General features: G+C 35.2%; 1 protein-coding gene across 2 annotated transcripts in view; it reads left to right on the forward strand.

Moving 5' to 3' along the window:
• Positions 1–27,010, forward strand: part of LMBRD1 (LMBR1 domain containing 1) — a 66,144-nt gene extending 39,134 nt beyond the window's left edge. The window contains exons 8-16 of one of the 2 annotated variants that reach the window (XM_031611364.2): positions 273–398; positions 1,747–1,899; positions 8,712–8,776; positions 9,485–9,587; positions 10,654–10,758; positions 11,960–12,109; positions 13,032–13,110; positions 24,856–24,947; positions 25,063–27,007. In XM_031611364.2, coding sequence (XP_031467224.1) covers positions 273–398; positions 1,747–1,899; positions 8,712–8,776; positions 9,485–9,587; positions 10,654–10,758; positions 11,960–12,109; positions 13,032–13,110; positions 24,856–24,947; positions 25,063–25,182 — 993 coding nt within the window. In that variant the 3' untranslated portion in view covers positions 25,183–27,007. Of the gene's footprint in view, positions 1–272; positions 399–1,746; positions 1,900–8,711; positions 8,777–9,484; positions 9,588–10,653; positions 10,759–11,959; positions 12,110–13,031; positions 13,111–24,855; positions 24,948–25,062 lie in introns of both variants that reach the window. The other variant, XM_031611365.2, reaches the window with a different exon arrangement.
• Positions 27,011–27,796: the final 786 nt, after the last annotated feature.

Below are 27,796 nucleotides of genomic sequence, written 5' to 3' on the forward strand. Positions count from 1 at the left end.
TGTAGAATTAAATAGTGTTTTTTGACCAAAACCCAGGAGTTAACTTCAGAAGTTTTCAGTAGTTTATGCTTATAGGAAGTCTTATAATATTCTGAGGGATTCTGGTACCTGCATAATGTTTATAATGCTCTACTAAAAAATTAACAGAATTGATTGCTTTAGAATGTGATTATGGAAGGGAGAGAAACTAGCCTTACAGCTACAACATACAGTAGGCTTAACAGGTGAAAATGTATAGCAGAAAACATGAGTGTCTATCTTTTCTACTTTAGGCTTATGGTATGTCAGCATTGCCTCTAAACTTGATTAAGGGAACTACCAGTGCAGCTTATGAACGTTTGGAAAACACTGAAGATATTGAGGAAGTGGAGCAACGGATATTACGGATTAAGTCAAAGGTATCAACTTCACTGTTCTCAGTTACTTAAGTATCTTTTTTTTCTTGATTAGGTTACCAGTTTACAGTCATATTAGTAAATTTGTGTTCCAGACAAAACTAGCAAGCAACAAGTGATTAGCTTGCTATTTTGGAGTTATTTTGAAACAAGTATGGTTAGTAGTCTAGAGATTTATGGTAGTTTTTTAGTCCACCAGCTGCAATTGTTTGTACCTTGTTAATGATGGTGGGGGAGCTAAACTCCAACTTCTCCAGTCCTGTTTAGAGATATGGAAGACATACTTTGTAGAGGTTAATATTAACTCCGCTTAGCTTGCTACCAGTTAGAGCACCTACTCAGTGTAGTTATCAATGCTGGATACTTGCCATATAGAGCTGCCATGAGTTTAGGTTAGATTTATCAAAATATTAATCATCTTCATGAATAAGTAACAGCTCCAAATATTCTTGCTTCCCAGTTAATGTACTTTGCTGTTATAAAACATTTATTTGTGAAATGTATACGAATGGAAATCTGTTCTGAATCCTAAACGTCTTCAGGATGTAATGCCATTTGTAAACCGCTGATGGCTTTGCAGCTCACTATGGTGTTGTGAATTATGTAAGACACTGAAGTTCTAAAAAGCAGAGTGCAAGCTGAACAGGGAATATTTCTCCTGTATGTACGAGATCCCTCACCTTTTTCAACCCGTTTGAGAGATAATGGTTTGATTACTAGTCTTCCCAATCCTGAGTCATGGTTTGTTGTAACCTAATCTTTTCCTCTCTAGCACTTTAATTCTGGTAGCCTGTATGTGTTATGTGAATTGAAAAACTGGTTTCCTAGCAGTGTTGAAATGGTTCTGACATTAGCACTTGGCTACCTCTATGCAGTGCAGATCCCTTAAATACTGTATGGGTATTGTGTAATGAAATCTTAAAGTAGCTTTCTATGGTATAACTTAGAAAGCTGTGGACAATGGCTGGGGCAAAGGCACCTCTCTTTAGTGGAATAATGAGGAGAATAAACCCCTGGGAAGTCAACTATTGCTTGTTGCAGACTATTGTATTACAGAAGTTCGCTGGTAACTTTTGTTAGCTAGCTTGCTTTTTGATCCGAATTCAAAATCCGAACATCCAGAAGTGTCTTTGTTCTAATTATTTCTATATTTTCATTTAGTCATTACTAAGAACTAATTTTCCATTATTTGAGTTATGGTCAAGATTGTGCCTCTGTATAGTTCCAAACTTCATTGTGTGAATTTTATGTCAAAAGTGTCTTGATGTAATTCACTAAGCAGGGAATCAAGTCTATTTGTTCCATTGATTCAGTGTTCCCTGATCTTTTGCGCTAATTTTCTGATAACTAGTGCAGAGATGGTCGACCTCTATCATCAAGGGATAGACGAGCTGTTCAACAACTAGAGGAGAGACTAAGGACACTTCGAAGGAGAGAGAGGCATCTGGAAACCATTGAGAAAAGTTGGTGGTTGAAGTTCTGTGAAGCTATCCGACCTCTGAAGGTAAAAAGTTGTTACACTTTTTTGTGTTAGGTTGTATGCTTTCAGCTTCCTTCTTTTGATAGCTCTGAAATTAATGCCTCTTATTTTTGTGGAAACAACTATTGAAAAGAACACAATGGCACTATTTTTGGGAACTACAACTACTGGAAAGAACACAATGGCACTGTTTGATAGAGCAATTTCCAACTACAAAATGCTATCTTTCAAGATAGCTGCCACCGTTAGCTATGAATTTTTGCCAGCGATGAACAAGATCGTATTTGCCATGCTTGTGTTTAAGAAAAAACTGTACCAGCCTACCAGCAGAGGTGATCTACTGTTGCCACTACTGATACACACCATCCACTGCCTCACTGTGCTCACATCTGCTGTTTGATCTCCCTAAATATTCAGTAGGTGTCAACAAATATCAGTAGTTGCAATTGTTCTACATGGAGGAATTCAGTCGCACACCTTTGTTTCATACGCGCATCCATGTGAGACACTTTGTCAGACTGCCCCTCTGCTGCCATCTGTCACACAGCAACAAAATGTAATGGAGTGTTGGTGGGGAAGTTTAATCTCTACTTCTATACCACCAACATCTGCCTCTGGCACTGTGGGCCAGTGTAATAGAATAGGAAATCTTACTTTTGGAGCAGCCCTTAAATTATAGGTGAAGTTCATCAATTATCATGCTGGATATCAACTGCTTATTATTAATATAATATCCCCATCATGATGCTACAGAAAGTAGATGTATATTATTATAATGCTACATGAATACAGATTTACTACATCTAAATAAAAATTTAGCTATTTAAATTTACAGGCAATATTCCTGTGTTTACAGCCTTTAAATACAAGTGTAGGAAATATAGGCATGTAGAGCTGTTATAGTCTTGTGTAGCCCTGTGCAATATTTTTAATATTGCAGAATGTAAAACTGTAAGAAGGCAAGCCACTTAATCACTAAAATATAAGATCTAATGTTTGGCTAAGCTAGTTAGTTTGGAGCTAACAGGGGCTTTGTTATTTGTCAGCTTGTTCAGTTTTTACCAGAACAGAAAACATTAATACTTGGACTGCTTCTAGGTTAGACTTCCACATGCTTTATTTTAATCATCTTTTGTTATTCTGTAAGAAAAGTGGTTTCTTGAATAGGTTATATGGTGTTGACTGTGGAATATAGCTGCTCTTTAGTCCTCCAGCCTTCTCACTTAAGAGAATTCCAGCAGCATGAGTTTCTGTTAGTCTCTTTGTTTCAATTCTGCTTTCTGTTTTGCAGCTCTTAAAAAACAAACACTATAAAAACTGGGTAGCTGCTGATCTGAGTATTGTGATCACCAACTTTTGTTTCTTTTCATATGGTAGTTTCTTACAGCTGCTGAGCATGACTGTGCTTTTTTCCCCCACTGTGTCTGCAACAGGGTGAATGTCCTACTGTGGATCTGTTGGAACAAGCTGTATCCATTACATGCAATTTCTAGCCTATTCTTACAAAGTACACTTCTGTAGTCCTCTGCTAGTGCAACTTTGCCACCCGCACCCAGTATACCAGTCTATCTGTCACAGGCTTTCTGTAGCCTATGTATGTGTATAAAATGGTATATGTAATGTGTGCATATAGGACCTATTCAGAATAACAAGTGTCACCATAAAAAGCAAACTGACTGAGAATTGTTGTGTTTACAGAAAGATGGACATCTTGTGTGGAATAATAGTAACTTTGAATAGATCCCCTGCAGGCTAAAGCCTGTTTACAGTCTTGTTAAGGGTAATTGTATGACTAACAGATTGTTGAAAACATATCTTGTAGATATATTTACTTGTCTTGTGGCATAGGATGACTGGATTACAGAGGTGGTAAACATTTTATGATCAGAAGTCCCATACGGAGTGTGGACAAATTGTTACTTGTAGCCATGTTGGACAAACAAAAATTAAAGGACTGATACTACTTACAGCTTGCATTCTAGTCTGTGCTGTACGTGGGCAGTTAATGTTAATGAGTGGTGTAACATTAAAAACAAAATATGATAAGGAAATGTGAAATGTTGTACTACATTGCTATAGCAAATCTGGATGTTATTTTTTCTCAAGCATGTGAAAATGGGAAGAAGAGTCCTTCCTTCTTAACTGTCAGGTGGCTTATATTAATCAAGGTTGCTTGTAGCCAGCAGAAATGAGATGTTGACAAGACTATATGCATTTTGATTAAGCATCCTGTGAAGTAATTGCTTGATCAGTAGTAAACTAGATATGTAGAACTTCTGTCTTGATACTCAGTCAGTGTAAAAGACTGTCACTGTGGTAGGTCTTTGATCTTAGTCTTTTGATCTTAGTTGATATATACCTATTTTAGAAGAAAAATACTTCTGTGAGACAGGATTGCTACAGAGTGTTTCTTACCGACTATAGGGTATAATTTTAGCATTATGTTGTCCTGTACTTTACAGAACTGATGATGGCTGTAAGCATTTAGCTCTGCCATTGCTGCTGTTAGTGCTGAGTACCAATGGAAACTGGACGAAATTGAAGTCCAAAAGCTTTCAGCTTGGAACTTGTAGTGGGTAACTTAAAAACTACATCAAACCCTTTCATTTAAAACAAATGTCTGTAACTCTTCACTTCAACAGTTTTGATGTTTCCTTTGATTGAAAGTAGCTTGTGTAGTTCCTTCAGCTTTCTATGTTAACCTTACATTTGAGAAATGCGATGGCTGCATGTAGTGTCTGTAGTACTCCAATAATTGTATTCTCATAGGATGGTTTACAATATCACTAGCTATTTACAGATTATTGCTTATGATCAGGATGGTTTTCCAGCATCTCTATTGTTCGTGTAGTTTTATCCTCCTATTATCCTCAGAGTTGCTGACCTAAGAATCCCAGACTAAAACAGCAGAGCTGCAGATCAGTAATTCTTCCTGGCAAATTCTAACTTAAAATAGGGTGCTTTAATACATATTACGAAATTTGTTTACTGTGATTTTTCCTAGAGCTGTCCTATGAAGGTTGTAACGTCCGTAATTCTATTATAAATGTCTCAACTCTTGCAAAACTGTTTTACTGTTACTTCTATAGTAATTGAGTTGTCTCCATATAACTTTTGAATGGTTCAATTACTGGCCTTTGTGAAGAGAAGGAAATATTTTTTTAGCCGTATGTAATAGTCCTGAGCAGTATAGGAGTTCTTTAAAGTCTCTCAAACTTCAGATGAAACTCCTCATGTCAAATACTAGACAGGGGAAGTGCTATTTCTGCTTTGGGATGGTGAGATTTATGAGAGTTCTATCAATTTCAAAGGCCTGCATGTTCAGAAATAACACTTGGGTTTGTTTTACAGCACTAACTTCATGTCTTCACTCAGACTTCTCTAATTGTCTTTGTTTCTTGGTAACTGATTAATCATGTTACATTTATGCCACTGCTTTTTTTAACTATGTCAGTAGACACCAGCCCTGAGAGAATGATTGCTCCTTTTAATGTTTGTTTCTTTGATATTGGTTCAAAGTCATGGAACAATTACCATAAGCTGATTCACTACTTTTTTCCACTGATACATGAGTGCTGCTATAGGAAATAACTGGGCAGGCAAGGGCAAGTATTCTAGCTTTGTGTTAAGGACAGCCACTTGTTCCTATGTGATTGTGTCTACTCAGAATGAATTAGGGTCTGAATTCCATGATCATCTCAGTAACATCTAAGTTTTTCAGAGATTAAACAGTTTCGATTCCCATACTTCTGGGAGCAGGGACAGGATGCAAAGAGTTCCCTGTAGAACTCTAACAAGGATAATATTGGGGGGGTAAGCTTTAGGAAGTTAAAGAGATAGTAAAGAAAATGATGTAAGTAGAAGGTAAATAATGGTAGAGTTTCAGTCTTGTGTACAGCAGAAGTAGAAAAATACACTAATTGTTAATATCTAAATTATTTGACCTGCTTTATTAAACTTGAGTACAGCTCAACTTTCTATTCAGTGCTAGAAATGGCTTGCTTTTACTGCTGATATTAAGGATTTCCTGTTTCCAAGTTTTTGCTGTAGGTTTTGGCTGTGTATCTTTAATTTTGTGTGTTCAAATATAAAAATGAAGCTTTGAATAAACAAGTTCTTACTCTCCTCTGCTTCTAACTGCTTAATTCCTGCAGTTGTCAAGTTTCATAATACAAAGAGACTAGAGGAACTCACTTCAGAAAGGAGCACATGCTATATACTAGTGACTGTTTATAATGTCTATAGTCTTGCATAAAAATGTGGTTCTCTGCTTTTTGGCAGTACCTTGATACATACTCTAGGATTAGAAGATCCATGCAAATGCTTACAGTTGATGTGAGAAATGTAAGTGCAAGGCAGCAGATCTGCAACCTAATCAGTAGCAAATGTATTTTGAGTACAGGTAGTGGTGGGTTCAGTGTTTTTGCACCTGATTGTTTTAGGAAGTGACCTGACAATGGAGCAGGCCTGATTAAAGTGAAAATAATAACATAGCATGAGTTGTGATAGCACTGAGACCTTGCTTGCAAAAATAGTATGGTGTAGAAATCTAATCTTGTGTTGAAAGCTTTGAATTCTTTTGATATGAATTAAAGATTACTTTTTTCTTTGGAAAATAACCTTCTTCAGTTCCTCTGTCTACTGTTTGGCTGAAACCCAGGTTGTTTTTTGCCTGATCTAGTAGTCAAAGCTTTTTAGCACCAGTTGATAAGTAGGTCTGTTAAAAGAACAAGAGCTTCTGTTTAATCAAGTACTGTCCTTTGCTTTAAAGTAGAATGTGTTCTTAGGAGCTTGGATTCCTTCTCATTTGTGCTGTGACAAAGCAGAATTAGAACCCTTGGTAAATCTTTATGGCTGTATCTAAAATATTTTAAGAGAATCCAGTTGGCTTAAACTAGTAGACAGTAGTACAGTTATACCATGCTGCTTTTAATTTAACTTGATCAGATTGATCTTCAGCTGCTAGACAAACTGTAAGTTGCAAGCTTGCCTATGAGTCTGAGTGTTAGTGTTTATTAATCAGCAATGTGCTGATTAATAGTGAAGCCTTGATTAGTCTATAGGGCAAGTTATAAGGTATGGGAAGAATGTAGATAACATGAGGTTTCTTATGTAGATCTGGGTCAATAGGTGCTTTGGAATTACATGAATGTAAGTTGATGTTAACTGTGATTTAGAAGTCTTAATAGCCCTGTAGAAGCATAAAATGAAATACGGCAGAATTATAGGTCTTGAGTTTGATAGAAAAGGCTTATGTTAATGTGACTGGAGTTAAAACATGAAGTGCTTTTTCAATTGTTTATTCACTTAAGTGTAATGTTTCAAAAGGTGTATACTAGAGGAAGTATGGATATGTCTACTGCCTATAGTTGATAGGGAGTCATAAAGTAATGCAAGCTTAATGGTTTTTTGTGCCTCTGTTTCTTGAACAGCTAATTCCTGGTGAGTTTACTGTGGAGAAATACAATCTTAAAGCATTCCTTTCTTAGTTTGTACATCTGGCAGTTTTATATTGGTGATCCAGATTTCCAAGCAAAAGCTTACCAAAAAAGCTTTCCAGCGCTTCAAAAACAGTAGCAGTAGCTGATAATTACAGTGGTCCGTAGCAGTTATTTGTACTTAGCTATACTTATTTGTTAGCAAAATAAGTGCGGTGGCTGGCTTTTGTATGAAACTTTTGAACAGATTAAATGACGTGGGCAGCTGAAGGAATATAGGAACTCTGGTTCTAGAACTCTCTAGAGGAGAGGTTATCTGCTTATTTTGATGTGTTAATGTCAAGTTTATCTTCATTTGTCCTTAGATGAAAGCATATCTTAGTATGGCAGTATTCAAGTTGCATTTATATTTTCTTGAAACTCAACTCTTCTACTACTGTGGTAGTTATGTTATTTTCTTGTCTGTTCTCAAGTCTAAAGATAATTTCAAAGGTAGATTTCTAGGTAACTTAAACCTATGAGTTAAAATACTCTGAAAGCTGCTTTCTGTAATGTGAGGCTTGAAAGCTACTTTGAAATAATAGTGGTGACTGAGGATGTGCAGGCAGAAGCAAGATGCAAGTCTAGCATATAGGCCTGCTTACCTGAATTTTACATCAGTCCATCAAACTGATTTTGTCAGCGTTCCTCCAAATAGCTCTCAACTCAGAAGTAATTGTACCTTGTTTAAATGGAGCATGCTACTGGATGTGATAGTGCAGCAGTAGAAATATACTTAATGCCCAGATGCCTTCATATTATGAAGGCTTTCCATTGTATAAAACAAGTATTGATAATGCATTCTGGTGAATGTTATGTTCATTTAATATAACATCTGTGTTCTTAATGGCACTTTTTTGACATTTCTAGATTTAATAAAAGGATGTAGTGCTATGAGAGAGTTAGCCTGAAGAGGGTAGATTTAGATTAGATCTAAAGAATAAATTCTTTACTTAGAGCATGATGAGTTGCTCAGAAATTGTTGATGCCCCTTGAAATGTTCAAGATCATGTTCAATGGGACTCCAGGCAAACTGAAGGTGTCCTTGCTCACAGCAGGGGACGTTGGAACTTGATCTTACAACCCAGGATGTACTTCAATGCTTGACTCTGAGCTCAATGTATCTGCTGGACAGAAATTGTTCTCATCTTGTGTGATTGTCTTCTTGAATGCTTGACATAAATCTTTTTACCTGAGTAAGCATTTCTAGTGCTTCTGTCAAATCTTTACCAAAACTATTTTTAACTGCTTGTGTCTGAGGTCCAAGATCGGAGTTCCTTTATTGGAACTCAGACAAGTTTTGTTATTTTATCAACTGCAGGCATTTTCAGTTTCATTGTAAAATGTTTTTGCTTCTAGATTGTATGGGGAGTATTCTTCATCATTGTAGCACTACTCTTCACTGTTTCTCTCTTCTTGTCAAAGTAAGTACATTTCAACACTTTTAACTATTTGAACTATGCACTTTCTCTTCTAAGTCAGTTCGGGGTGGCTTGCTTCAGAAGTAGTTTCTTTCCTATGATATGTTTCCATAGCCAGTGCTGCATTTTTCATTGTAATGCATATTGAAATCAAAATGTACTAAAACAATCAGGGGTACATCTCAGTTTAACTGCATGCTGCTGAAAACATTCTGATGTGGTAGAGAAATCATGAACTTTAAACAAACTTAATTAAGAGTATAGAACTATTGAGTGCTTGAATGAACTTAAATGTGTAGGTACTTGCTGGGCTGGTTAACAGGTGCTTTTCCTTGTGGTAAATAATAATGTGTAATCATGTGCATTATAATTGTTTCATGTAATTGAAAGTAACAGAGCTACAAAGTACGGATTTTAATGAAGATTGTAACCAACACTTGAAACTTGTTGAGTTTCTTTAATTTTTCAGACTAGGCAAATAAGTTAAAAGGCCTGAACTAAGGAAGAACCAAAATATTGAGGGAATAAAGAAATCAATATAGATTTCTGTAGAATGAGTGCAGTGAGTTTTATAGAACAGTGGGTCCATACAAGTATGAAACAGCTCTTAATCTCTAGGCTTAGTTCAGCAATTTTTTGAGCTGCTGTTTTAAATTTAAGACAACTCCTGAATAACTGTAGAGCTTACCCAATTTTTCTTAATTTCTGCAGTTTAGACAAAGCCCTACATTCAGCTGGCTTTGACTCTGGATTTATAATTTTAGGAACCAATTTGACCAATCCATTGAATATGCTGCTACCTGTTCTTCAAACAGTAAGTAAATTGGTGATGTACAGATATAAGGATGTTCTGCTGATTATCGAAGCTGCTAAAAGAAAACTGTACTTTTAAATCTTAAAGAAAATTGTCTAGATCTGTGTTCAGTAGGAAAGTTGCCTTGCTTTTACAGATGATTTGTTTTAGTTAATGGGTGTAGATATGAAGATCTTGGGTTGATGAAAGTCATCCAAACAAGAGAAAGGTAGTGCTGGAGGTTAACTTTGATCAGAAAAATGTAGTTGTGGTGTTGATGATGGTTGTCACAAGTTACTATGCACAGAATAACTTTTTTCATGTCCTATTTATATTTGAGTTTTTTAGTAACTTATCCCTCTTAAGGGAAGTAAATGTACTTCACCTTTTGATGTATTTATTACACCTTGTAAAGATATACTATGTTCTGTGCAGTTAGGCATGTTATAATACTGTATTACTCTGAAATAAAATGTGTGTTTTCTTATGTATGAACTTGAGTAGATTTGGAAGATATTTCCACATGAATTTTACAAACGTGAAACAGTAATGGGTAAATTAATGAAAGGGAAAGTTGTAATTGTTAGTACTTTAGTTATCCCTGAATTCTGTCCATATTCTCACTGTAATGGTTTGGTACAAAGCATTGCTTACTCAATAGTTTCAAAAACTATTAACTGCTACAGCTTATTGCTAGGAGAAGCAGTGTTCAGCAGCAGCATTATCTCTAACTGTTAAATGCTGTACACAAGTATGTTCAGAAAGAATCACATGCTTGTATAGTTCTAAGATTAGTTTTGCTGCTGTGGGTCTTCTGTTCTAAAAGTATTTTTAAAAAAACAGGTATTTTGTGGCCTGAAAATATGTAAAGTTTTAAATTAAGAGAAATACTTAGCTAGTTTCATAAACTGTAAACTCTGTTAATGGCAAGCCATACTAGCTCTATATGGGGAGACCTACAAAGCTTTTAAATGACTTACTACCTCAGATGTTTTAGACAAAGCTAAGTAGTTTCTATCTAAATGGGAGAAGAGCATGTCTTCTAATTATTCTGTCATTTCAAGTTCTTGTATTTTTTTGTTTTTAGGTTTTCCCACTTGATTATATTCTTATTACAACTATTGTTATGTACTTTATCTTCACTTCAATGGCAGGGATTCGAAATATGGGTATTTGGTTCTTCTGGATAAGGGTAAATATTGCTTAATTTTATAAAGGAAACTATTAATGTTTGAGTAATGTCCCATGGAGATTTTTAATGAGTAGTTATGTTCTGCTTCTTAAATACAGAAATGCCACAAATGTTATTTGTATCTGTAATGAGTGCTAAAGGCATACTGTGCAACTTCTACTGTTTTGGAAAGCGGCTCTGTTTTGCAAGCTGTCAGACAAAACTGTTCTATTGTGATAAGCAATAGACAGCTGACTCCTTTGGCATATGAAATCAGTGGCTTCTGGCTCTTTGAAGCCACATGATTTTGATGCACTGAAATTTAATAAACTTAAAATCAGGAATGTGGAGTCAGTAAGGCTTGACTTGATTTTTAGGTGGCAAGCAAGTTTCTTTAGTTAGATTAAGAGTACAGTGATATACCGTATCTAAGTATGATGCAAATAGTACTGCTGTATTTATAAACAACAGCATAGCAATCGTATTTGATCCTTGGCTAAACACTTCCCCAGTTTTTGCTCCTGCATTGCTTTTACCCACTGACACCCTTTTCTGTGGTGACATCCCAAAACTGTGAATGGTGACAGTGAGTCCTGGCAATAAGCTGAGACTTGTTGTTTTTGGTCTTCATCATTTACCAGATGCCAGGTTCTTCTCTCTTACATGGCACTTCATCTAAGCCTGTGGGCATCACAGTGGAGTAGAGTTATCTACAGATAACAGCAAGGGATTATCTCTTCCCTGGAGAAGAAAGTGGAGAAGATGCAGCTCCATCGTGTGCAGTTGTTTTCAGTACTTAAGAATACAATCTCATGATTCCCTCTTCTGGTTTTGTCTGATTAGAGAAGCAATGATAGATGAAGTTACACCTTAGCCAGAGGATGCAGTACTTCTTGGCAAACCATCGCTTAATAAATGTGATAAGCAACGCTATTTGTTATCTTACTATCGCACTATTAATTGTTTTAGGAAGCTTCCCAATCTATAAATGCTCTGGGTCACTGGTACAATTATTTTGATTAAATAGTTACGTTTAGAACTTCCTGTAAGTATACCTGAAAATCTGCTTTAACTCACTGGAATTAAGTTGCTGGAAGAAAATTTATAGTAGTTTTCCAGTAGAATTGTACTTGTTATTTAGGTTGAGGAGGAAATGGGATTTCTTTTTACCTAAAACCAACTTGATTTTTAATATTAGCTCTTGTATGTTTTCTATTTGTAGCTTTATAAAATCAGACGAGGAAAAACTAGACCTCAAGCACTCTTATTTCTCTGTATGATACTTCTGTTGATAGTTCTTCATACAAGTTACATGATCTACAGTCTTGCCCCTCAATATGTAATGTATGGAAGCCAAAAATACCTGGTACAGGTAAGATGTAACGTGGCATGTGTTTTTTATTTACAAGTTTAGTCACATCTATGCAGACTCTTCAAATTGGGCTCATTCTTAGTTTTTAAAGAATTTTCTAGTCAGGTTTTTTCAGCTACTGTTGAAACTGCTTGGTACTGCACAAGCCTAAAATGGCTATACTGTGTATAATGTCACAATTCCTTGGTAACCTTTACACAGTGCCAAACTTGGAATTATGCTTCATTTCTATTGATAGAAGCTGCGAGCTTCCACTAGATTTTGGAGATGAGTGGCTAAAAGTAATGCTGTTGTTAACAGTTAATGTTCTTGTGTGTATATATATTTGAGATGACAAAAGTACAGCCTTGCACAGTAGAGGATATTCAGAAAGCATCTGAAGATGCACTGATTAATCAAGTGTAAGGATCAGTTTTTTCAAGTTGTAAAACAGTTTGAGTTTGAACAGGAGTGTTTGACTTTCCAGTAATTTTCTTGGGAAACTTTCTTCCTCCTATCTTGGCTTTTTTTCTTGGCTATCTAAATATATTGGAGGTTATCTATGTGTAATGGATGTTCTACATCTAACTCTTATACCAGGTTGTAATTATATTCAGTATTATTATTCAAGCCTAGCACTTCAATGATTTCTTCATCACCAAGGATGAATTCCAAATTGTTTATGAAAACATAAGATTTACTTTTAGGTATAAAGTATTTTGCCCAGGCTTTCAAAACGCGTAACTTGTTCATTTCTTCTAAATGAGAGCAGAATTTTTCATGTGAAACTAGTCTTAAATGATAGCTTCTTAATGTACTGTTCAAAATCCAAATCCTTCTAAAGGCATAAATTCATCAAGGCTTCTGTTTTTAAAAATAAACTAGTACTATACTGAAAAATGTTTATTTAAGGAAGTCTAGACTAACTTATGTATTTATGTAGAGTAATAAGACAACTGATGGCCAGCCAAAGAATGTCACAACATTTGTAGTAAAAGACTGTGATGCAGATGCACCTGAAGGTAAGAAACTCATTTCTTGTGTATGTAATATATGAAATGTATGCATAGGTGTAATAAGGAGCTCAAATTTTTTACTTTAATTTTGTGTTCTAATGAGACTTAATGTACAGTTATGTCCAGAAAACGTACTGCTGACAACTGAAGTTTAGTAGAAGCAGTTCAACGGTATATTGCAGTTAACTTTAGTCTTCTATGTATTTTAATATGTATGTAGAAGATATTAATAATAAACTCAAGGCTGTGAATAGCTTAGCGTTTTAGCATCTGAAATGTCATTAGTGCATGTTTACTATCCAAACATTTAGGGAAATATTCTGTCGATATTTGTAATGTACTCAAGAAAATTAAGATCTGAACTTCTCAGTGCCAATTTGCAAATAAGAGAATTTTATACTTAAGATGTAGTGACTATTAAGATGAATAGTGACTAGCAAGCAGATGAATAATGAGAGCTTTTCCTGACTTTTCTATCTTTTGCAGTCAGTTTTTGAGACAGTTTCTGTAGATACTACTGTTCCTTGACACTGGCCTTGAGCTAGGAATTTCTTCAAGAACAAGCTAACTAAGCTAATAATTAAGATTTTTTTAACACTTCCCCTTTCTTTTGCATGTAACCAATTTTTGAGTCATTTGAATTGCACTAGCTGTTTCACTATTGACACTGCAGTTTAAGGCCACTATCAATTTTTGATTGTTTTGTTCTTTTTAAAAGTTTGCTCAAAGATGTATGGCCTTCAGTATGGTTCATGTTTTTTAGCTGAAGCTCTCAATTGTTTTCTCTGGCAAACTTTCAGCTTCTGTGTAAATAAGCTGAATTGAGTATGTTTTAATGTACCTTAAAGGTGTGTCTGTAATTGATACAAAAGATAAACAGTGCTCTTAAGTCTTCTATTCTCTTACCTTACCTTACCAAAATTCTGTAAGTACTAAACTCTGACTTCTGGAATATCTTAGCAACTCCTCAGCTTCTCTTATTTGTGTTACTGGGAAGGATATTCAATTTTAAATGTTTGTAGTGGAGTTAACTGGATGTATAATCTTATCAAGTTTTTGGTCTTTTGCAGGGTATTTCCCATGTATGTACCCTCCTCAAATTTAGTATATTGGTTTCTATTCATATTTCTTTGTCATCTATCATGAGTGGTGGATTTTTCTAGACTCCACTGAAACAAATTGTTCATTCACATTTTTGATAGCTGCTTTTAGCCATAATAGTCTGAGATGCTTTGATTTTTTTTTTTTTAGGGATGTAATGGTTCAACTTGTATTGAAACTGCAATATTGTTAAAAATAAACTCTTCTGTGGCAGAGTTCAGAAGAGTAAAATCAGTTGTCTTTCAAAATGAGATCACTTAGAAGGTTTTATAGATCTTGTAAGCAGCTTCTCAGCTTGGCTAATATTTGCTGGAAGAAGAATGTACTCTGTCATTGATAAGCTCATTAATCTTGACTTCTCTGGGGAAATTTGGGTTTGATCTTAATCAGACTTTGCTGTTAAATTTAAGGAAGTGCAATTGGGCTGAGAAATAAGTTTCTTAAGTTCTACCTGTAATTGGTGATATTTGTAAGTACTTTAAATACCTACTATGACTTTTTTCCTAACTTTTTTGAGCAATGGAAACGATATAGCTGATGCTTAAAGCTTGTTTTCTGTGCTGAACACAAGAGTTGGCCTGTGTAAATGAAACAATGGCTTTAGTTTGTTGACATACATCATTACAGTAGGTATCTTTGAGTCATGCTCTCCTTTGTTAATTAGAAAGAGGTGGTGAAGGTATTGACATGCTGTCCTGTGTAAGCCTAATCTAAGTAGAGGGTGAGTTAATTTTTTTAGATGTGAATACTAATGTGATCCAAAGGGTATAGTAGAGTTCTATATCTATAGGTGCAGTCAGGTTGTTAAGGTCATATTATAGATAAAAAAGTAAAAAAAAAAAAAAAATAGTAAATTTGTTAATGAAAGCTATTCACTGTTTCACCTAGTTGATTGGGCTGTGTTAGGTGAAATGTTATACTTGCCTGTGAAATACCTGCTATTTTCATATCTAAGTAATTTAGTGGAAGAACTGGTTCAGATCTATGTGATAGCTAAAAAATGTTAAATGAAATTTGTATCAAAGTTAAGAATTGGATTTTAAATTTTCTTTTTATAGGAATACTAGATGCATATTAAGCATAGATGTAATGAACTTTAGAAGTGGTGGCAAGCACTTTTTATTGACCACTTTGCTGTTAGGGTTTTATCTTATGAAAACCACTGAACTAGAGCTAAGTGCAAATATTGATTTGTCTTCTCAGTGCTCATTGTATTTTGTGTTGCTTGACTGAATTCATTCTGTTTTTCTTAAAGCTATAACCTTTCAACAACTATACTGATTGATAGATACACCTATAGCTGTCAGCACAGTTTTATTGAATACTTGAGTATTGCAGACATGAGTACTGTATTTACACTATTTCTAAGGTGGTAGAAAAGATCTGATCTTGTTTAAGTAGCTAATACTCAAACTTAAGTACTGTTAAAACTTAAGTATTTAATGGAGAATGTTTTATATACATGCTTGCTTCATACTGGTGCTCAGTTTGAGAGATGATTGTCTTCCACAAAAAGATGAGACAAATGAAATACAATACTAGCACAGAAAACTCAAGTATTTAGACTAAAATATATAATTTATAGATTTAATTATTGTTTGATTTCATACATTAAACCTTGTTATTTCCTTACGTTATTCATGAGGCAACTTGCTGTATACTGGATGCCAGAGGCTGTGATAGCACAACTACTAGAAATAGACAAACCAGAAGTAATAGAGCAGACTATCCTCTAACTCAATAAAACACTTTTTCTTAGTTGTGCTTCAATACTTTGTGCAAAAGGCTTGTTCTGGTTAATACAGATTTCTTACAAAGCTTTTTTAAATGGTCTTGAGACTGTGAATTGCCTATTCTTATATGCAAAACAAATGTTTTTGTTTGCAGTTGGGCAAAGATCTCATTTGATAGTTTTTAAGGACTAATGCTAGCTGAAGTGCCGGGTCTATAGTTCTTTTAAGGTCAAAAAAGGCTTAATTATGTAATATTAGAACTTTGCAGTTGTACTAACGAACTGAAAATGTGATATAGGTTAAACTCATCTGGTTAATTTAACAGGGCTTAATGTAAATAATGTAAATGAACAATGATTCAACTGAAAGCTTTGATCCCAGTTTTTTCCTAGCCTTGATTGTGTGATGTTAAACAGTATCTGCCTCTTGTTAGATCAGAAGTCATGAAAGCATTTGTATAATACAGGAAGCATCGTTCACTTTAAGTGTATAACATGCTATGAATTATCTTGGTTTGGATTTTCTGCTTCACTGAACTGGAGAAATGAGGCTTTTCTGAGGCCTGTTAAATGCTGGGCGCAGTTTATCTGCAGAGATTTTCCATAGACCTGCACTGACTTGAACAGTTATATATGGAGAGAAATGGGGGAAAAAAAGTAAAATATCTCAGGCTTAATCTGAGCAGACCTTACTGTACTAATTAGGTATGTGTTTTCTTCTCAGACTGCCCTGTGATCTGGAAATCAATAAATGCAGGTTTATATAAAGACTAGATTTAGACTATAAGTTAGAGAAGTTCCAGATGGGAATGTCAAATGGGAGTGTGTTCTGTTTATTATTTAAACATAGAAATCCAGGAGATGTATGGGGTGGAGGTTGTGTGAAGCTTTCTCATGTGTATATTGGCACTTCTGAAGAATCCTAGAAACACCAATTGTGGATTTAACTGAATTTTTGAAGGCAAAAAAGCCGCAAAGCCTGAACAGTAGGAGGCTTTTAGCAAAGAGTTGATCCTTTCTTCTGTTAATGTTTTGAATGACCTAATCTGGTGCTTTGCCTTCAATCTCTACATATCTTACACTGTGGAACTTCTCCATAATCATGACAAATCAATTTAAGCACCGTGGTGCATGCTTGACTCCAGACAGTCCTATTTAGCAGCTGAAATTAGTGGAGTAGCTAAAATTCAATAGTGTCTGAATTATCAGGTAATCATGATTGGGCTAAAGTTAACTGCATGTATGATGGAGACATATGATGTCAAAGTATGGGAACTTGTTTTTAGAGCATCATTAGTGACAATTACTAATTGCATCCAGATTTTATTTAAAATTTGGCATTGAGACATTTAAATTTAACTCTTTAATGATATTCATAACTTCCTTAATTCTCTAGGGAATAATAAAGGTATCCCAACTCTGAAATTTGTTCTGCTTTTGTAAATGCCTCTATGTATTAACTGGCTATGAAGTTCTTCTTAGGATAGAAGTGTTTCATGTGAAGACATTAAAGGATCAAGATCAGTCTGCTAAAATATCAGATGCTTTTTTCAAATCTTTTTTCATGTAGATGGAAAGGATAGATAAGAAGAGACAGTATGAAAGTAAAAATAAACAAAATGAGAAAAATTAGGTTTATGTTGAAGTCAAAGTGGTGTAGTGTAGTTTCAGGGAATCTGAGCTAGTGCAAGATGAAGCTTGTGCTAAGTTAATACTGTTAAAGGAGGTAGGTGGTTAATCAAAAGTGCTTTGATTAAAGTGAAAGGGATAGTTTATGCTGTTCATTGATTCCTTGCATTCTGGAATCTTGCATGTATGTTCAGATCTAGGATTGCCTTCAAAGTTAATACTTATCTTTATGGTCTTTAAAGTAGGAATTGGTAGCTGCGATTTGCTTTAAATGTGTTCAGAGAAGACTTCCAGAAAATAGCTCTTGGAAATGATCAAATTAAGTCTGTGATTTAAAAACAGGAAATTATAATTGTATTTGTGCACAGATCATACCTCAGGACAGTTTTTGATTAACATAAATGTTATATACAATTTTATATCTAGCTTCTCTGAAACACAGAGTGCACCTTTCACTTCTGCAGGTTGGTTGCAGTGATACTGCTTCCCTGTAGAAGGATGTGATCTCTGGAATTAACGTTGTTACAGATTTCAGTCATTGGTTAATGCTGTCTTAACTAGATCCATGTCTATTCTTCACTTAAATGTATTTAAATGCTACAGTTAAATCATCCTTTAATCTCTTTTTTTTTGCCAGGCTTAATGGGTTTAGCTCTTCAAATATCTTTAAGAGGTTTCTCTCTATTTTGTTAAAGGGTGCCAAGATCTGCATATATTAAGATTCTGTGTAATCTAACTAAAATAGAAGCTGTATAGCTGGGTGCTGTTTTTCATTGTAGTACCACAGCTTTAAGATGAGCTCTAAATCTAAAATGCTGAGGGAAAGTATTAATAGGCTTCTTCAATGTATACAGAAAAAAAGTAATGAGAATTTGCCTATATTTAGTTAGTTTGCTCGTATTTTATTCTCTAAGATCAAATACCCTTTTTCTACAACTGTCCTGAACTTCTTGTTCATATGTACAACTTTTCCTCAAAAGTCAAATTTAAGCAATGGCTGTGTGACTCAGATGATTTGACTACATTACATTCTCAGTGTGAAGAAACATAGCTGACTAGTGACTTTACTAGTCAACTCTTTTTCTTTGTTTTTTAGAACAAAATCCTGGAGGATCTTACTGGAAGCCTCTTTAATCTATCAAGTCCTGCTAGCACTGCTGGGACTTGCAAGTTTTTGAACTGTTTAATATAAATATAGTGTCTAATTATCCAAGTTGTATGACTGCTACAATACTCATATCAGACTGATTAATGTTTATTACATTTTCTGTTTTTGTCTAGACTTATATCAGGTTGAGTTTAATTTGCAGGTATCCAATGTAAGGTAACAGATCTATAGCTTGAGTTGCTGAGAAAGCAGAAATTGCCTTCTAAATGTTAAGGTGCTCTAAATAGTTTACTTAATGCTTCAGTGATGCTGTTTCATTATTTCTTGTTTAGAACTAATAAGTATTTTTGAGGGAATGTTATTCCATCTGAAACAAGCTTTCTCAGAATTTAAGTATCTACTGAAACACTAATTTCATTTTGGGTGTTTGCAAAAGCTTGAATATCATTCAGTGGGAACAGGATTTACTACTGAGCACTTAGGAAGTTGATCTTCTTTTTTTGCTGACTGTGAGCCATGTTGCAGGTTCTCTAATTCCTATTTTCCAAGCTGCTGACTCCTTAACTTGTTAAATTTCTTCTTTGACAGAGTTTGACTAGCTTTGGAATCATCAGCTCTTGTTGAATAAAGTAGCTTTTGGGTTAGAACTAAGCCTGTTCTGCTAGACTTCTGTATGGTGTCCATGGTTCCCTTTTAGGTGCTATCTCACTGATGCTTCAGCTAAACACAAGATTAGATCTATATTTGAAGTGTCTAGATAGTTGCAATTTGTTTTAACGTCTGGGTGATTTGTCTTACACTTCTGTTGTGTATTTGTACTTTAAAGTTCTGTCAGTTTGAGTAGTCAGAAGCCTTGTGATTCATGTCTCTTTAAATGGAAAGTTATTAGTACCTACATGCAGTCTGATGGAAAGTGTTTTCAGGTCTTTCCAGTATGTGAATGAACCGATTTCCCAACATTCTTTTTCCTATTACAAGTAATCAGAAGTGTAAATCTGTTAAAGTTGACCATGAAGTTAGTATAGTAGTGGTGGAGGTCTAATATTTGCATCAGTGTGAAAGTTGAAGGAACAGTAACTCAAGTTTAAGCAATTTCTGTCAAGAGTCAGCTGAGGGAAAGAGACAATTGGTGTGTGATGCCACTAATAAAAAACTGTAGAAGGTTACTGTAGCAGATGGACTTGCTAATGAAACCAGAGAGGCAACAGCAGAGGGACTGGGTTGTGACCTGCAAGACAGTCTCAACAGCTGTGTTAACTGTACGTATGCTATAATAAAGAATAGTATGGGACTGGGGATAGCTGAGGTGAGATGATAGCAGCTACTTCTCATATAGAAACTGCTGAGTAATAGGCAACAAAAAGTCACTTTTTTCCTTGTTTAACTATCTTTGATAAATTACAATATTTGTGACTTGTGGCTGCTGTTATTGCCACTGTGTAAATCTTTCCTTTGAAACCTGAGAAAGTGATATATAATAGTTTTAAACATCGAACTTCAGTGGCAGCTTGAAGATCTGGAATAACCTTAACAGAAGCAGAGAAGCGGATGAGTCTGTAAGTTGCTAGCTTTATAGGTACAAAGGTGAAGAGGAAGCTTATAATTAGAAAGTTGTGATAGATTTGCTTAAATCTGAGGATGCCTGAAGCTTATTTTATCTTGTCTATCTGAATGCTTTGGTCTGTTAGCAAAGCTGGAACCGGAAGCAAGTCCATGTTCTGTTTCTTTAGCAGAGTATTTAAATTTTATTTCTTGGTCCCTATTTCCACTGTTATGTGTAAATAATGGTTTTGAACTGTGAGAAATAGTGTGTGTCTCAGGATACTTTCCAGTGCTGTAGGATTTCTTCCATCTGGTGGTCGAAAGGGATTCTGATCACGCAACATGAAATCTTACCAGAAGTGAAAGTTTTGCTGTTCTCTTGAGAGAAATGAATTGGACATGTCACAGGATGACAAATATAACTATGGGTTTCTTACACTGTTGGATCCCTTGATTTCTTACCTATTTGCAATGTGTTTTTTGTGGGCCCTAATCTTACACAATTTCTTTGTATAGATTAAGTTATTTAGTGTTGATTTTGGTCAGTTTGGTTATTATAAATTGACTGAATTTTCTTATTTCCCTAGCGAAATGCTTAGTTGCAAGACAACATAATAGTAGGACTTTTCAGTATGCTCTATAGCCACAGATTAGCCTATGCTGCTTTAGTGTTTCTGTAGTTTTCTTTATGGTCTGAATTAAACTGTACAACTTGTCTGAGATGAGATCCAGTTAATAAGTTCTTTTTATTTTGGAGTTTGCAACATGTTACTTACATTGCTGAGATATTGCCATTTATTTAACAAAGTTTTTTCAGAGCCCCTTGTCTACCTTAGTGACTTCCTTTAAGCAATGCACTAAGTGGGTAGTTGAGTGATTCCAAGAAAAAACTTTTGCTATTGTTTTTTTTCAAACAAAAATCTTTTTCAAATAAATTCGCAGGTTGCTTCATTTTCTGCTGCTGTACACTAAGTAAAAAAATGTATTGGAATTGTAGTGTTTTTCTCATTTTTGTCAGAAGAACATTTATATTGATATGACTTGTATGTTCCAGGTATGGACTTCCAGAAGTTCTATCTGGCGAGTATTTCATGAGTTACTGCATCCAGACCAACCTGCTGCAGCTTTTTACCTATTTGTCAAAATACAATTTAGCTCTTTGTTGCAGGAAAGATTAAGATTAAACAGCTGTAAATGCTGTCTAGTGAAAAAAATTGGCCTGTGGGAATGTTCTTTCAGCAACATAAAATAATTCATGTCTTAAGTCATGTGAGCTAAGTGAAGTATTCAGGAATGTTTCATACAAAGCACCATGAAGAGTAATATCTGGAAATCAGCAGAAGGCTAAGAAGTGTTTGAAATTTCACAGTTGAAGTACTGCTGCATTCAAGGCACCATGGATGTGTACTACCCATCATTCTGTCTTACTTATCCAACTTTTAAATTATTTAAATTAGGAGCAGTGACATAGGCCTGGAAGTAATGTTGGTAAGGATGAAATGTAGGCTTCCCCTTAATTATCACTTCTTAGGTGAAATCTCAACCCTTTTGGATCTTGGTAGATGATTAAAGTTTATAAATGCATCAAACCCATTCTTGAAACTCAAGTTGCTAGTTGTACTGTTAGCAGCAGCTGCTTTCTGCTGCAGAGCTTTTCAATGAGTGGCAACAGGGCCTTATGAGATGGTTTTTGAACACCTGAAGCCATGCCTTAGATGCTTGTATGACTTCTTTAACATGCAGTGCATTCTAATATACACCAGGTTTTCATTTAAGAGTCTATTTTTACCAAAATTAGGTTCTGCTTGAAATCAGAACTTGACTGTGTAGATGACACTATCAATCTCAACCTCAGTTTTCCATCCAAAATTTCATGTAAAGTGTTAGCTGTCTGTGGTATCCTTGTACCTACCATGATGTAATATGGATTATAATCAATTTGAGAATGCAAGACACAGATCTGTTCCAACCCTCCAGCAGGGTTGGGCAGAGCAGGTTGCTCAAGTCCATCCATTTGCTGTAAGTGTCTCCACACATGGATTCGGAAACCTGTGTGAAGTTGAAAACTTCACCTGCTGAAGTGAAGTTTTACTTGTTACCTGACAGGAATATTTCTTGCTGCAGCCTGTCTGTCATCCATTGTCATTTTATTGTGCAGGTCTTTTTAAGAGTCTTTCCTTTTATTTTTAATCCCTTGTTACATAGCAGAGGTAGCAATAAGGCACACCTACAAGCACCTTTACTCCAAGCTGAATGAACAAATCTTCATTATATGCCAGTGCTTTAGCTGTTGCAGTGTTTCTCTGCCAGACTTACTCCATTGTGCTGCTGTTTCTCTTATACTGGGGAGTCTGAAGTAACACAAATGCAGTTCCAATTAGAGTAGAAAGAAGTAATCTCTTCCTTGGACCTGCTAACTGTGTTCTTGTTAGTGAAGCATGATTTTTTGGTTAGCTTTTTCAGTTGCAACTGCATACTGGTAACTGTGCTTCTGGTTTGTATGCTAGGGCACTGGGGCATTTTCTTGTTGACTAAGTAGCTTTTCCAAAGTTGCAGACTTCATGCAGAGTTGTGCTGTACCTCCTCAGTTTTTTAGCCTGACTTGCATGGTGTTACTTTAAGGTGACAGTACTTCTTTTCTTTGTTGAACTTCAGGGATTATTTCAAGGAGCTGGAATGTTAGGCTCCCTCTAAACAGTGACCTTACTGTATAGTGTATTTGACCTCTGTTCTCTGCTACTCCATAATTTCATCTAGACTTTTACTGTGGCTGTAATCTATCATTGTCCAAGCCATTAACAAACAAATGAAGCCAGCGTCTACCTCAGTATTAACTCCTCCAAAAAATATCAGTGTTGTGAAGTTGTGTTCACAGTTAATCTCTTCCCTAAAACTATTTTTTAAATTCTTTTGTGAAAGCTCACTGTATTTTTAGATTCAGAAAAGGTAGGCTGTTAGTATAACCTGTATGTTTCATTGCCTAAAATAACTGTGTAGACTTCAAGGTTTGTTTATAACACATTTCTTTATCCTTGCAACTCACTTCTAAGAAAAAGCCTTTGTTCAAAAACATAAGTAAATTGAGTTTAAGGGTTGGAAACTAATTTGCCAGGATCAAAAACTTTCAGTGAATCTGACAAAACATAGTCAACTTCAGGTAATTGTGGCTGTTAGCAGTGTTACTGGATATCCTTTAAGAAGCTGTTCTATGTTGAATCTTGATTTTTGGTTCTGTTGCTTGGTCAGCACTATATAGTATGCTTTATTCTTAGTGATTAATTACCTATCAGGCATGGTAGGCTTCCAACCTTTGTTTATGGTGTTCACAAAGATCCAGGAATTGTCAGTAATATTCATGAATAACTATCATTCTTAATAATGTTTTTATCTTAATTCAGGTTATTCATCCACTTATTCTAAATTGTCACTACAGGAATTAAATGTTACATCAGCCTTTTCAGTGATGTTTTAGTTCAGAGAGAATTAACTAAAAGTTGAACTTCTGACAGATTCCATTGAGATGTTTTTCTCAAGGTCTAAGTGTTCTAAAATATTTATCATCTATTTAATCCAGTTACTGTAGAAAGACATCTGAAAGTTCTTTTAGCTGTTTTTAATTGAAGTAACCAGCTGGAGAACTGCAGATGGTGTTGATAATACTACTTGCAATTGTGAAGCACTGTCATCCTAGCAGTATTTCTTACTTTATCAGTAATGTGTTAAATTATTACTGTTCCTCCTTTTTACATATGTACTACTGAAGTGTGTTAAGAGGGAAATAAAAGAATTGATCTCTGTTCTTTGAAGAGATATTGAGAACCAAGAAGGATTACTTCTGCAAAATTCCTTTTCCACTTGCTTTCATTTGATAGTGAAGTCTGCTTTCTCTGCAAGAGATGTTTTACACTTGAGTTATTTGTAGAAAGTATCAATGTCAGTATGTCTAATGTTTAATAGCTGTGAAATCCTAGTTTAGCTTTTTGTTAGTTAATGCTATCTCATAGCCTGTAAGGCAAATAGAGATCAGTGTGGTGTATAAAGTAGTAGTTTAACTTAAAACTAACAAAAATTTTAAATGTTAAGTATAAGTCACTGAACTGTTAAAGGAGAGGAAATTGTCAGCTTTGATAAAGGTATTTTAAGCACCACAGTTGGTCAGGGAGAAGGTCATCTTGGGAAGGTCAAGCAGCAGGCCTTCCTGATGAGACTTATCCTTAACTCATACTAGTGAGCTGTAGTATGTGGTGGTGGTAAAGCAGCTTCTGGGGATCTCTGATTTGAGTTAAAGTGCATTTCTAGTACAGAATCTGCTTTGTATCTCCTTGTTATTGATTCTAATTCATCTAAAATAGAATGAGTGCAATAGGATCTGTCAGAACAGCCAGTAATTAACAGATCTGTCAAGTACCTGATGCTAATGGACTTACTTACATCAGCTTCTCGTGCCATCTGTATTCATATTCAGTATCTCAAAATCAAATATTCCTCTCCTATGCCTTTTTGAGGGGGAGCTGATTAAGTAGGTGGAGTTATTTTTAAAAGCTGAATACCCCCTGAAAGTGCTGAACTGTTGTCTTATAAATTGGAATTAGCTGACTTTTATTTGTTGTGTTAATATTACTATTTGCTTTCCTTTTAGATCAGTGTATTGTTACTCGTACATACCTTTTTCTTCATAAATTTTGGTTCTTCAGTGCTGTCTATTACTTTGGGAACTGGGCATTCATTGCAGTAAGTATTTTGATCTTGAAATAAAGATCACTGAAATTTGCATACTCTTACTGCCATTCAGTTTTCCATATGTTGTCCTTCAGTAAAAGTAATTTTACTAATTTGCAACTTGCAGGTCTTCTTAATTGGATTAATTGTATCATGCTGCAAAGGCAAGAAGTCTGTCATTGAAGGTGAAGTGGATGAAGATGATTCAGACATGAGTGATGATGAACTCTCAGCTTATTATTGTTGATAGCCTTTTGCCTTCAAGATAGGAAAATGCAACTTAATATTTTGTTGAATATCCACATGGAATTGTTATCAAAATAAACATTCTTGCACCTGTAAAATAGAGGAAATAAGTGTACTTCCTAACATGAGGTCAAAAAATGAATATCATTTTTAAGCATCACTGTATCAGAGCAAATTGTGAAACTGAATTTGAATAATATAGAGAATTGTTTTATGTATGTGTAACTTTCTAATGTACAGTTTGATAAAACTGACTGCTGTTATTTCATAACTCATGTTGTCTCTCTCTTGTGCTTTTAAAATATTTTCATATCAAACTTACAGAGCACTGTTCTTTTTATTCAAAAAATAAAATCAGCTTATAAATAAAATCAGCTAAAATCCTACAAAACAGCTGGTATAAGCATCACTAGAAAGACCTGTGAGTTTTCACCTTCAGGTGGATGCAATTTCTGCATGAGCATTGACATTTCTGGAATTTGTTTAAAACTATAGCTGGTAAGAAACTGTACTTAAAATAGACCAGAGCCATGAACTTGAAGTAGCAAGTCCCTAGTATGTGAAGAATGTCTTTTTCACTGTTACCACCACTAAGCTACTGTGGAATCCTCTTACTGTGAGCTGTCTTTTGTATTTTCAGAGGAAGTCATTCATATAAATGACAATATTCAGTGTGGTTGTAGTGTGTTGGTATAGTTCAGTTCTGAAGATGCTGGCTGCCAGGCTTATAACCAATGGAAAAGTGAAGATCTCTTCTAATATTTTTTCTCTGTGACTTTTTCAATATTTAACATGGATGTTGCCAACTTGTTTACAAGCCTGTATTCATATAAACATAGTTTATAAGACATGAATGACATACACTTTTTAAAATAAGGTTAGTTACACTGTTACTGAGCTGTATTTTTGAGGCTGAAAATGTATCTTCAGATATTCATCGTTGACAAGTGAAAGAAAATACTAGTATGGATTTCTAAATTTCTAATGCTACCTGAAGTTGCAATTTAGAATATCTCTTTATTGAATCAAACTGACCACTATTGAACTATGTGGAAATTTAATTTCTACTTGTTTGTGGACTCTTCAAAACTGTTTGTTTTTTTTGAAAAACAATGTGCCTCTCCTTGCAGTTTTTCAGTACAGCAGACTCCTAAGAACTGCTGAATTTGAATTCAGTTCTGGTATTTTAAGTCTTAAGAGGTTTGCTTAGTTAATTTGTGGATACTGGTAACAAATAGCAGACTCTTACTAAAAAAATTCAGATTTTTTGTTTCTGTAAGTATTCTGTGCCAACTACTGAGATATCCGTGTTGATGTGGCAACCTGGAATTTAGATCCTGATCATAAGCTAAGCATATGTAGTCAAGACTGCTCAACTAATGGCAACAAATTTGTTTGCTACCAGTGAGACATTTGAAAGGTCAGATGAATTCAGATGCTGAGAGCAGGTACTGAAGCTTGATTAGGCATTCTGTGCTCCCTTAAACTAGAATGAGCTGAACACTGTTTAAACATGACCATGGGGAAACTTGCAGTGAATTATTTATAAGTAGTTCAAAGGAATCAAACAATGTGGAGCCTGATGCTGGATGTCTGGAAGCTCCCTACAAGCTACATCGAGAGGATATCAGCAATTTACAACAAATCCTACATTGTGGGAACCCTGATGGAAAAGTTAAGTGAGCTGATATAAATAAAGTGAACTGCTCAAATGTTCTAATTTTGTAGCTTTTGTTGATATTTTCACTAGCACCTTTAACTGATAACTCTTTGGCTGTATTATACACAGGTTTGTTTACTAGCATTTCTGAGTGTAAGACTGGGTTTTGATGTCTAGTTTTTCAGAGTTACATCCATTCATTCTCATCTTTCCAATGGGGGGAAATGGCTACTTATCTTGGGAAGATGGGCAGGAAGATGCTCCTTTCATGCCATAGAGCTGCTTGTGAGCTTCATGCAGTCTGAGGCCAGGATACCTAACCATTCCTAGACAATTATTGCTCCATTGGTATCTCCTGCCTTCATGATTTTCATTTCCCATTTCTAGGTTCTTCTCAATCTATCCTGCTTTCAAAGTAGTCTGTGTGTGGTAGTACACTGATCAGCCTTTGACCTTGTGGCATTCTTTCAACTCTTGGAGGATTCAGTAAGTACCACCTATGTGACCAGGTGTTAGGTAAATTTTTACAACTGGCCCAATACTACTACTTTACTTTCAGCTATTGAGAAACAGCCTTTCTCACTCCATGAGAATTTGGGAGGCTTTTCATTTTCAGACTCTTGCTCTCATCTACTGTCACACAAGCAACAAGTGGTTGTCAGCTTTTGTAATCTAAGCTATTTTCATGTCATATGGTTTCTCAAGAGTTCAGTGAGTTCAGTGAATATTTTGACTGTATGCACTGCTATACTATGTGCTGTTGTAATTTTCATGAGTATACACTCAGGAATTCATTTGTTTAGCATTTCTTTCATGCAGTGGAAACTTGACATGTTCAGCAGTGCTGTGCCTTGTTAACTGAGCTGGAGATGCTGATGAAGTTTGCAGTAAAGTCAGCAGCTAGATTTGAACATTCCATCACAGTCAGTAAAGAAGACTAGTAGTGAAATGCACT

The sequence above is a fragment of the Phasianus colchicus genome, chromosome 2 (genome assembly GCF_987193195.1).
Source record: "Phasianus colchicus chromosome 2, bPhaCol1.hap1.1, whole genome shotgun sequence".
Lineage (NCBI taxonomy): Eukaryota > Metazoa > Chordata > Aves > Galliformes > Phasianidae > Phasianus > Phasianus colchicus.